At 43.1% G+C, this 12,035-nt stretch overlaps 1 protein-coding gene across 1 annotated transcript in view; it reads right to left on the bottom strand.

The window, feature by feature from the left end:
• Positions 1-406: 406 nt before the first annotated feature.
• pds5b (PDS5 cohesin associated factor B) overlaps positions 407-12,035 on the bottom strand; it is a 31,142-nt gene continuing 19,513 nt past the window's right edge. The window contains exons 13-34 of the mRNA XM_047606680.1: positions 11,487-11,600; positions 11,296-11,377; positions 11,155-11,203; positions 10,895-11,034; positions 9,625-9,740; positions 9,421-9,526; positions 9,025-9,185; positions 8,776-8,899; positions 8,356-8,583; positions 8,039-8,175; positions 7,754-7,877; positions 6,144-6,348; positions 5,836-5,950; positions 5,522-5,654; positions 5,299-5,418; positions 4,936-4,998; positions 4,705-4,850; positions 4,233-4,305; positions 3,013-3,440; positions 2,846-2,926; positions 1,368-1,464; positions 407-1,273 (exon numbers count right to left, since the gene is read on the bottom strand). Coding sequence (XP_047462636.1) covers positions 1,241-1,273; positions 1,368-1,464; positions 2,846-2,926; positions 3,013-3,440; positions 4,233-4,305; positions 4,705-4,850; positions 4,936-4,998; positions 5,299-5,418; positions 5,522-5,654; positions 5,836-5,950; positions 6,144-6,348; positions 7,754-7,877; positions 8,039-8,175; positions 8,356-8,583; positions 8,776-8,899; positions 9,025-9,185; positions 9,421-9,526; positions 9,625-9,740; positions 10,895-11,034; positions 11,155-11,203; positions 11,296-11,377; positions 11,487-11,600 — 2,875 coding nt within the window. The 3' untranslated portion in view covers positions 407-1,240. The remainder of the gene's footprint in view (positions 1,274-1,367; positions 1,465-2,845; positions 2,927-3,012; positions 3,441-4,232; positions 4,306-4,704; positions 4,851-4,935; positions 4,999-5,298; positions 5,419-5,521; positions 5,655-5,835; positions 5,951-6,143; positions 6,349-7,753; positions 7,878-8,038; positions 8,176-8,355; positions 8,584-8,775; positions 8,900-9,024; positions 9,186-9,420; positions 9,527-9,624; positions 9,741-10,894; positions 11,035-11,154; positions 11,204-11,295; positions 11,378-11,486; positions 11,601-12,035) is intronic.

Below are 12,035 nucleotides of genomic sequence, written 5' to 3'. Positions count from 1 at the left end.
TGACGTTGCAAGAAAAGAGGGAAGATAAACAAGTACTTCAAAGAAGCATTTCCTTCAAGTTCAAGTGCTAAAACAAAAAAACATTAACCTTGGTTTCCATGACAACTGAGAGCAGTTAGCACAACTTTCTTTCTTTCTTTCTCAGTTGAGTGAATCACTTCCTGTTTAGATGTAGCAACGCACAGCAGGGAGTCCGAGGCCCAGGAACTACATCGATCTGTTTAGAAAAGAAAGTAGCAGAGCCAAAATTAATTACTTCAAAACCAACAAATCAGACTCTACTAAAACGCTCTGTTCCCGACATCATCCGGCACACCTGAACGCGTCATTATGCCGACAACGCAGGTGTGCAAATCTCTTCGTCCAGAACTTCAGATCAGAGTGAAATAAAGAGCAATGGAGCGCGTCAGGTTTTATAGAGAATTATATTGATACAACGGAGGATGTGACTGGGTGGATGTGAAGCCAAGTTAATCAGCAGTGACGAACACTACAAGCACAGCTGCTCAGGACTTGTTTCTACCAAAAAAAAAAAAAAAAAAAAAAAAGAACAAAACAAAACTAAAAATGAGACAAACACTACAATCATTTCCAGAAGCAACTCGACATTTGGACAGGTTTCTGACAAGTTTTCCAATACATGGTATGGTAAAAAAACAAAACAACAACAGGGTATTAATATACAGAGCTGTAAACAAAAACGTTTTCTTTTTAGAGTAAAATGACACAATTGACGTCACAAAGGAAAAAAAAATTGATGGTTAATCTCTTTCGGTTTTTAAAAGCAGGACACAGAGGGAGGTTTGATAAGCAATACTGCTTTATGGGAGCACTTTAATAATATCAGCGCGGGTAAATGGCTTTACAGCATCCCCCCAGTCAGCATCAAACACAACAACAGAACATGAAACAGACATAAGAGACTATTTACAAGAGTGATCTTTTTTTTTTTTTGTTTCGTTTTGTTTTTTTCTTTTTCCTGTTAAAATTGTATCTACTTAATGTGGCGAACATCATCACAATGCAACACAAAGCGACGACCCACAGCTGACGATGCGGATGTACTGATGTAGTGTGCATGTGGCTTATGCAAGTGTGTAAATCTGTGTAACAGTAGGAGCATCGGCATATGAAAAGTTTAAAAAGTTCAATGTCCATATTTTCTTTCCTGCGTCATTCCTCCATCACTTCAGAGGAGACGTCTCGGTTTGTCCTCCATTACTCTTTTTTTTTTTTTAGCTCATCTTCTTCGCCCGGCTGGCTTCTTGCGACCCTAGAAGATCAGCAAGAAAAAAAAAATAAAAGATTAAAAAAGCTTTAATTAACTTAAGAGTGAGAAATTCCTAACGTCTCGCTTGAACCTGCACCTTCGGTGTTGGCTCGTCTTCTTGCTCCTCCTCCTCCTCTTCTTCCTCTTCCTCAGAGTCGTCTTTCGCAGCGGCTGCCTTCGATCGCCCACCGCGCCTGGACACCACAGAGGGGGGTCACACATCAAATAAAATAAAAAGCGGGAAGACACAACAACAACAGCAAGAGCAGCAGCAACAGCAGCAGCAGCAGCGCCCACAGCCCGGTCTAACACAATCACTAAAGACCACACCCAGCAGGAGGCAAATGTTAGTAACAGACATGTCTAACAAAGTCACCACACCAGCAGCGACAACGCAGTGATGCTTCAACTCATAACACAGATTCTGTTGCAACTTAATGATGTGTGTTACAGCAACGATTTAAAATAATATCATAGTAGATGGAATTAAACTAGAATAAGCAGAAAACACATTAAAACAAATTATAGAAACATCATATATATTTATTTTATTTTATTTATTCATTTCATATTTTACCTTTTTAGTCTGGTTTTTAATTTAATTTTATTTATTTTTATCCTTTAGATAATTACTATATATTGTTATAATTTATACAGTTTTTTTTTATTTCTCTAGTATTTTCTCAACTTCAAGGTTGTTCGTTTGTTTTTATGTAAAGCACTTTGGGCTGCAACTTTTGTATGAAAAGTGCTCTGTAAATAAAGTTTGATTGTTTTTTTTGATTGATTAGTAGAGAACGCTTCATTTGATCCACTTCCAGTCACGTCCCTTAACTCTCCCAGCATCCAGCGTCTAGGGGCGACCGTCTTCAGCTGCAACGAAGTTACAGCGTGGGAAAAAGCAAACGGCGACTCCGCAAAGGAAAGAGCGTCCTGGTCTAACTTCCCAAACCTGCTGGTAAAAGGACTGGAGTGGGGTTAACCACGAGTTGTCGCTCAGAGTGGAGCTGCTAACGTCTCCCCTGTGCTTCCTGGCTACGGGTGGGAAACTATAGCAGAAATTCAGAAATGACTTGTTTCTTGTGGAAACATTTGGGGTGGAAATATACAAGAAGGTGTGTTTTAAGTGACAGACTGGAGGAATATAAGAAGATCTGGGGACCAATGATCATCTTTTTAAAAGGAAAGTAGAGTATCTGTCACTCATACAGCCTGAACATGTATTTCTACTGGGCAGCATAACTCAGGGAATTATTTTATGATGTCATTTTTGTCTATTGTCTCACACTTTGTTTTGATCGTCCTGTGCTGTTAGTTCTTAAGTTATCTTGTTATACATATAGGGAAACTAAAGGAAGCCTCATTTTGTGCAATTTGTTAAATCTTCCTAATAAAAATATAGGGATCATCCACTAGCGACAAACTTTCAGGTACAAAGCGTGACGAGTGAATGGAGCAGCTTGTCGTTGCGGCGCTCTGCTGCTCCTCCATCCGAGACGGAGGTTGTGTGTTTCTGGATTCGCCGTTTCCTGATCCACGGCGGATGACGACGGCAGCGACAGCGTTCGTACTTACGCTGGTTTCTTGGCCGCCGGCTGAGCTGATTTAGGCGGACGTCCTCTCCTCTTCTGTGGCGTGGACTCTGCTGACTCTGAGCTGTTGAGGACAACAACAAATCTTGTCATTTTCATCCGCGAGGCCGAGACAACTTCTCCGAACGCGGCGACTTCGCGCCCTCTTACCCTTGTGATCGCCGCGGCGCCCTGGTTTGCCGCCCTCCCTTTGGCTTCACCTCCATATTTTCACTGCTCCTGTCGTCGTCTTCCTCCTCCTCCTCCGCCGCCGCTTCCTCCTCCCCCCTCTCCTCCTCTTCCTCCTCCTCTTCCTCCTCGTCCTCCGGCGGAGGCGCGGCCTTCTTCCGCCCCCTCCTCCCCTTGGGGGGCGTGTCCTGGCTGGGGGGGGCGGCGGACTTCGGGGGCCGGCCCCTGCGCCCTTTCTTCGGCGGGCTGTTCTGCTCGTCCTCCGGCCGGTTGTCCTCGTCCCACTGGTCCTCGGACTCGGCCGCCGCGGTCGTGTTGGCGGCCGCCTTCTTGCGGCCGCGCTTCGGCTTGCTCTCCTGGTCGTCGGTGGAGGCCACGCCCCGCTTGCGACCGCGGGGCTTTTCGATATCCTGGGAAAGAGGAAACAATGAGTCTAGGTGTAGAAAGGCATTTCTAAACATTTCTAAACTGATTCTGAAACCCAACAACCAGTGCATGCACCAGGTTTAGAGGTTATTTATGATAGTTTAGAGGACTCGTTCTCTCCAGCTCTGTCCTCACTAACATGCAGCTGCTGTTTGCACAGTAGAACCTAAACACAGACACGTAGGGATTTATGACTGGCAGGACTCAGCAACGCACCATTTACTGTCTGTTATCGACTACTGTTTAATGTCAGATTGTCAAGTGAGACGACCGGACTAGAAAACAGAAAGAAAATGTCATTTTGTTAATAACTTTTAATAGTAAAAACTTTTCTATTAAACTCTGTACACAAAAGGTAATTTAGTTTTTCCCGTACGTTGTATCGTGTTGTGCTTATCTCTCTGACTAAACTGCAGCAATAAGAAGAAAATGAAGCTTTTCTTCCTTGAAACGAACTAGTAAAAATATAAAAGCCTGAATGTCCTTTGCTACCGGGAATGATCTTTTTTTATTTTTATTTTTTTAAGAGGATTAGAGCCGAGACTTTCTGACAAGACGACATGATCTAATGGTTTTGGAGCGAATAACTCAATGATTTTCAGGACGAAAATTGAATTTCAGAGGTTACTTACAGACAACACAGTCTGGGGAACTCATTAGCAACGTAATGTAATATTAGTAATTCAGTCGGGGTAGAATCGGAGCTCTGCTACTAAAATTATAATCTTATTTTCAGATGGCGGTAGTGGATCAAGCACGTAAAAGGGTTTCACTACCTTGTCGACGCTGTCTGCTCTCTTTAGGCTGATGTCCTCATTTTCGCTGTGATCCATTTCTGTGCTGTCGTGCCTGAGAGGAGGAAAAAAAAAGAAGGAGTTATTAATTTCACATTGAAAAACAGAACCACTAATCACGTCGTAAGAGGTGACGTGATACAAACAGACATGATTCTGAAGTCGAGGTTAAGAGACAACATTTACAGTCTGGGTGCTTTGAGGTGGTTCGCTCTCATTTTTAAATTATTATTATAAGACATAGGTCTTCAACGGGGGGGGTCGCAAAATCTTTTTTCCCCTCACAAATTTAGATTTCTTTAAATACACATTATATATTGAATGCAAATTGATAATAATAGTGTATATTTATAAATAGCACTAGGTTTAAGTTTAATACACATCACATATAGTAGGTAGGGGGTCCCTACTTAATCTCTCCTTCAGTTTTGGGGCCCCTTTCACATTTTAATACCTGGTCTTGCTGCGCTGTGGGGAGCCCGGGTTGGACGAGGAGTCGTCGTTGCTGGCGGTTTCCATACGAGAAGCTTTGCTCTGCAGCTGCTTGCCCGCCGACGACAGCGGCTTGTTCACAGCGCCCAAAACGTTGGCCGACTTAGGCTGGAGGAGGCGAGAGAAAGGCGTGAGGTGAACCCGACTCCACCCGGGAGAACACAGGAATGAGACGAGGCTACGCTGAGCTTACCTTTCCTGGTGTGAAAAACGCCTTCATCTCGGATGGGAGGTAATTTTTTGTGTTGCTGAAGTTCTGAAACACAGAGCGATCTCATGTTTAAGAGCCTGTTTGTGTAAAAACCGAAGCTGGGGGTTATGCAGATAAGGTTTTCTCCTCATTAGTAAAACACGTTTTGATCTTTCCTCTTGAAACAACAGAGTGGGTGCAGGCGCTACACGTGTTACCATCAGCTACTGTAATTACACTATAAAAAAGTGTTAATTAAAAATAAAGGAAGGAAGGGCCGTTGCTGCACTTTCATTTACAAAGTCAAAGGAGCTAAAACGCACGGCAGCTTTTGTTATTCGTCGCTGCTCATTAACGAGCACCGACCTTGTCTGGTTTGGTGAAGTAGGTGGAGGGCAGCACGGGGTCTTTCGGGGACTCCAGGCTGTAGGTGGTGCTCTTTGACATGATGATGTGCATGGCTACGTCACACACTGTGTAGAGTTTCTGCGCAGGGTGAGACAATTAAAAGGTGGTTTTAATAAAGATAACGGTGACGTGCGACGTCCATATATCGCACACTCAGCAGACTCGGACGTGTCCCGTGTACCTCGTTAGTTTTGGGATCCGTGGGGGCCTGGGCGTCTTTCGTCTGTTTGATGTTCTCCACCATTTTTCTGATGAAGGCGTGGCTGTTGTTCTCGTTCTTGGCCATGATGATCTCGAGAACAAACCACAGAGCCCTGACAACGAAAGAGAAAGGTTGACGTCAGCACGTCCGAGGATTAACGAGCGACTTTAGCGACTTTTAATTAATCTAACACTTAGAGTTTGGAGCGCGTCGCCTTAAATTATAAACAAATTGATCTATGAATCATTTTCTCTCAGCAGCCAGTTGCCTTCCACATGCAGTTCACTACTCACTCTTTGATTTCTTTCAGCTGCTCGATGTCCTGTACTTTGACGTAGTCTGGGTCGTGCGCCAGGAGGTGGATGGTGTAGGGCACCACGTACTCCGGCAGCAGAGAGAACAGCTTGTCTGTCGGTGCGCACAAGATAAATATTAGAATATCTAATGACTAGAGGAGGGTTGACGACTGCTCTCTTTGCCCTGAAGTCGTCTCTCGTATATTTCAGATATTATTACATGGTTTAAAAAGTTTGTTTCGTGCTACTATCATTTTGTGGCTACTGCCGAGATTCGTGAAGATGCTAATTTTCCATTCCCTTACCGCTGATGGCAGCGTGCTGTTTGAGGTACTCTCGGCGTATGTTGACGTTTTTCACCAGGCACTGGCGAGCGTGGGCTCTCCTCTCCTTAACGGGGTCCTTGGCACACAGAGCAAATATGGCCATGTACTCCAGCGGCAGGCGGAGGCGGCACAGGCCCCGGTGAAGCTTCTGGGAAAAACACTGCCGCACCTGGTAGCACTCGTCCTAGAGGAGCAGAGAGAAAGACGCACGGAGAACAGCAGCGATGATTATAAGGACGAGGTAGACGGTGAAACTGTAACAGGGTAGATACAGGAATGATGTAGTTAATTTCAATACCTTCAAGATTTTTTAATACCTCACAGCCACTTTGAATTGTAACCATTTACACCAGTGACGCCTTTAACTTAACGGTTTTAGTTTATGATAAAGATTATAGACGACTATCATACAACTAGGAACGTAACGAATTCCTGACGATCATTAAAACTGTGTCTTTTTTTCAAAATAAAATCTGGTTAAATGATTTCAGTGTGAGTGAGTATAAGTACTTCTTGAACATTTTGAGCACATTTCAACAATACTGTGATAATTTTGATCACAATAATTGTGGAATTAAATTTTCATATAGTTACATCTCTACATAAACAGAATTAAAATACACTGGGAGAATAAATGGAAGGCAAAGTTTAAACACATGTTTAGTGTAAACAGTGTTTAGTGTATAACAGTTGCATGAACTCAAAACTAGTACACGCAGCGTTGCTGTGGCAACCTGAGTCACCCTGATGTCGGTAAAGATGAGGACACTGTCCTACGAGCCGACGTCTTAGCTGTCGCTTCTGGAGCGGCTACCAATGGCGGTGCTTTTGTATATTTTCATATGCTAATGCTAATTTTTTTGATTACACTGCTCATTTTTATTTTGCTTTAATTTAATCTCATTTTATTTTATCTTATTTTATTCATCTTTCTTGTGGTTTATTTGTGGATATTTATTTGCGACGAGGCTGTGGTGACAAAGTAATTTCCCTCGAGGATCATTAAAGTCTGTCTAAGTAACGTTAACACTCGGCTGTGGTGGCGCAACACTACTGACACAGAGGCTAGCACTAGATAGCAGCCGCTCGCGGTGGCCAACAGCGGCCTTGTGGCTAGCGCCGTGACACAGGCTGTGTTTGTGATACGCACCCAGAGTGCCAGGGCAAACTTGGGGCGGCATCTGGTCTTTCGAAAACATTGGTTATGCCCCTGAATTTAAGCCCCATACTAGTCCAGTATTTAAATTACCAGTTCATCTTTATTTTTTAGTAAACAAATAAATTCACACACTTTTTAGACTCAAATGAAAAATTTACCTCGAAAATACCTTCAACTTTTAAGACGCCATAAAGTCATGATAAGACTTTTTAAGGGTCTTAATATCCCCAAAATTGAATGATCAACTTTTAATACTTTTCAAGACCCCGCGTACACCCTGTGTAATATGGGGAGTAGAGGAGAGGAAGGTAAAGGAGGAAGGGAGCTGGGTGTTTGACAGAAAATGACAGCGCGAAGTTGAGCATCTCTGCAAAACGATATAAAACCCAGAGGAGTGAGAGAGCTTTGTGTTACATGTGGCAGTTCTTACGTTGATGACGAGAGCACACAGCTGATACTGCTCCAGTGTGATGATTTCGTGGTAACACGGCTCTTGTGCCAGTTTCAGGAGGGCGCACGCCGCCGCCAGCCGCAGCCTGGACATGTCTGGTTTACTGTCGGATGAGGAGAGTTTATTATTAAAACCTTACGTCCCCCAAGGGTCCGCGAAACAAATTAAAACCCAGCACTTCACTGAAATATGATTAGAGTCTGAAGACAAAGCTTTCTTTACCCAGGACGTCAGCTTATAAAATAAGTGCTTTTCTTTATTTACCCCATCCTGCCCTGCTCAGTCAGGTCTCCGTCACTGTGTAGAATAGCCGTCAGCATCCTCAGGGTGGAGTTGCCCGATTTGCTCTGGTTGTTCTTCACTCCTAGTAACCACCGCACCATCAGCTTTATGCCCTGGATCTGCATGGAGGACAAAGAACAGGGACAAAAATCATTGCTTTAGCAACACTATTCAAATTAACCTTACAGGTAAACAAAGTAAGAATTACCACTGCTTTGTTTGGATGTGGTTTTAAGTTTAATTCATAATAAAAACAAAGCAGTAGACTGAACAGGCAGTGTGAAGGTTTCAGGACTGACCTTAGCCAGAGTCTCTGGGGACACTTCATCATCAGGAACCCAAAGTTTGGTTGTCTTCTTGCCTGGGACCCTGTCGTTCATGAGCAGATCCTTCACGATGAAGTTGGCGACTAGAGATTTGAGGGGTGCAGCAAACTGCTCTGGGGCCAGCTGGGCGAGGTGCCCCAGGGTGGTCAAAGGAGTGATGAGCTGCTCCAGGTTAGCAGGGTCTAGGCCTTTATGCAGGGGCTGGAGAAGCACATTACATTTCATTCACAGAAATACATACAAATCTACTGGTGGTGTCACATGCATTTATCGTTTCATATAGTGACACTTTTGAGCACATTTATCATCCATCTAAAACAGCCAAACTAGACTTGTGTGATTTATTTATTTTTTTTGTTCCATTAATAAAAGCACAGCGACGAGACGACTGACCTCAAAGATCTGGGCAAAGTGTGTGTCTCTGTTGGTGAACATGGCGTTGATGCAGTGGATGGCATACTTGGCCTGGCGCGGTGGGCCCCTCTTGGCTTTGGCCTGCAGTACCGGCAGCAAAACACTAGGGGGAGCAGGCAGGAGAACACCGTTAAAAAGCCAGCCGAGCGAGTGCAGGGCGTTCTGCTCAGTGTCGCCACACGTGTTGTGCCGTCAGCTAGGAAAAATGAATGAAAAGGAAAAACATACGATTTGATATGAGGGAAACTCTCTTCCATCTTGCTGCCCGTGTTCTTGAAGATCTGTAAAGCGGCCTCGGCCACCTTCTCGTCGTCCATTTTTAGACAGCCCAGGAGAGACTCGAAAGTCTCCGCGGAGTGGAACGACACCGGGTGTGTGAACGACAGCACCTGTGTGTGATGATTAACAGGTCAAACAAGTGGTAGGCGATAAAGCAACATTTATACAGGTGCAGAATGTATTTTTTTTTCCTGTTTCAACAATTTTACTCATCATAAACGAAACCTAGGGCCTGTATTTATTTTATTTTATTTTGTATTACTTTTATTAAATTGTGCAACAGCAAAATGAAATTACTAATATTCATGACCATAATTTGCCAGCAGATATTCAGCTGGTTGTTACCTTTAGTAGCTCCAGCCCTGCTCTGATGGCCTCTTCAGTGGGAACGCCCTCCTCCTCGTCGTCAGCTGTTCCATCTATCGATTTGTTTACTTGTTTTATCAAAGCGCTGACAGATGACAGGGACAGAGGTGAAACAGGGCACATCAGAATTAACAATCCCTGGCGTTTGTACGTTTTCTATTCATGGCTCACACATAGTAGTACCTGATGGACTCTGTGTCGATGTGCACAGGAGCGATCCTCTCCAGCAGGAACTTCACCATTTCCAGGAAGGGATTGCTGGGCTGTTTGGGGCTGCCGAGCTTTTTGGTGATGTCTCGCTGAAAATATGAGAAAACAAAGCTTTTTTTTTTTAGAGCTGTCAAACCATAAACCGTTTAAAAGTGATACTGGTCGAGGTCTAGGTTTTGAGATGCTGTTGGCCCTAGATCAGGAAAGGACAGTGTCAGCTTCTTTCTAAACCGTTTTTCTGTGTGTGTGTCTGTGTCAGGCTGCATCCAGTGTGTCATTGCTATGTGGTGGGGTGGGGGTCCCTGGTCTGGTCTGGTCTGGTCTGGTCTAGTGTAGGTGGGTGGTACATGTCTAAGTAACATCCACATCAATTAATACCAGGCCCGAAAGTTTCACAACAGAACATTGAATTGTCACAAGAGGATCAATGTTATTTACTTCTCTTAATAGTGGTTTTAATGTTGTGGCTGATCAGTGCACACAGAGACCATATACAGTTTGACTCACTGCATAGGTCACAAAATCTTTGGTTGATTAGACATTTTTATATATTTTTGTTTAATTTTCACAGAAATTTTAATTTCTTTAAAAACACATTAACTCGAATTCTACATATTTTAGCAAAGGGATACATGGAGGCAGAAGGTGTTATCTATCAGTCAGTACTGCCCTCGTTCTGTGATACAGGAGCTGTTTCAACAGTGTACGATTCACACGGAGCGTCACACTAGACCTCCTGTTGGCCCCGCCCCCATCGCTGCTGAGCCATGTTTATGGCATCATACAGTCACCCTACTGTGGCACATGTTTGAAATAAATGAATATTTTAACCTGTGTATTAATTGAATAGCTTATTGTGTAATGCAAAATATTTATATTTATGAGTATAGTTTAATATAGAACACATATAGTAGGTCAGGGTCCCTATTTAATCTCTCCATCAGTTTTGGTGCTTGGCCTGATAAACGTTGAGACCCCTGACTTACTGTATACTATCTCAATGCATGCTGCCATCAATAAAAGCAAACAAATATATATAAAGTAGTGCTGTAACACAAAAACAATGTGGGACTTTTGATAAAATGTCAAACTGACGAGAAGATAAAATAACTCCGATAAAGTTTAAGTCTGCCGCAACTACAGGGGCATCGGTTCATCTGAGAGCGAAGCCAGCGGCGGGTCGACTGCGTTTCAATCAGGACACACAAACACTGTGACCTTGCACGGAAATGTCAATACTCACCACGCAGACTTCAGCCTGCTTGCAGGAGCAGCTGGGACTGACCAAGGTCTCCAATTGATCTCTGATTCGCTCGTCGTCGTCCAGGACCTGAGCCAGCTTCTTCACAAAGTCCTGAGCCTTACCCGGGTCTGGCAGGTTCCCTGTAGACCAACAGAGAAATTATGAAATAAAGGGTCTTTGACATTCGACATTTAAGCATCTGGAGTAAGTTTTCTGGATTAAATTTCATTTGTTTAACTCGTTTAAGAAACATTTCTTACTTGTGATCACCATGACTTTGGCGAATACAGCCTTGCTGGACGCTTCAGACTAAACAAAACAAAAGAGAGAACAGTTTAGAAACACGGCACACGGATTATCCGTTAACCAGAGGCTTGGCGGTGCACGTCAGTCAGAATTACCTTGGGTTTTTTAACCAGGTCCAACAGGTCTTTCACATGATGTCTCAACAGATTCTGGCACTTCCACATCTCATTCAAAGCTCTGCGTGGGAGACACATGGTGAGAAGACAGAAGACACCTCAAAAGTTTCAAGATTTGTTTCTATCAGAACGTCCCCATTTTTACAAAACAAGTAAAAAAAACGACTTACTTCACAGCATTCGTGTCCAGGGTGGCATACAGGTAGTAAAGACACTTCATCCTCTCAGTGGTTTCCAGGTTGTGAGGAACCATGTACTGAGCGAAGACCCGCTCAACCAACAACCTAAAGCATAAGGAGGGAAAAAGTCATCAAGTTTATTCCTACTAATGCAGCACGCAGAAGGAAAACGAGATCACATCTCTCCATTCTTGGGAAAACTAATTTATAAATGTCATGGATTTCTTTTCAGGCTCATTATGGCCCAGCTCCAGGCTACATTTCAGAATTTGATCACATTAATATTTACTCTTCACACTAGTGAATTATTTTAACAGTATTACATTGTCTTCATTTATTTTATTGATATTAGTCTAATAAAGTCTATATTTTTATATTAGTAGCTTGTTAAAGAACTGGAATGTGCTATAGAAATAAAATAATATTTTTATTATTACTATATTTGTATAAAATGACCATCTACATCAAGGTGTAAAAGTCTCTCCAAAATAAATAAATAAATATATATATATACATAACTACTGCTATAATAATTATAAC

Source organism: Mugil cephalus, chromosome 15, assembly GCF_022458985.1.
Source record: "Mugil cephalus isolate CIBA_MC_2020 chromosome 15, CIBA_Mcephalus_1.1, whole genome shotgun sequence".
NCBI lineage: Eukaryota > Metazoa > Chordata > Actinopteri > Mugiliformes > Mugilidae > Mugil > Mugil cephalus.
The sequence above is the reverse complement of the archived record's forward strand: the minus strand, read 5'-3'. Positions and strand labels throughout refer to the sequence as shown.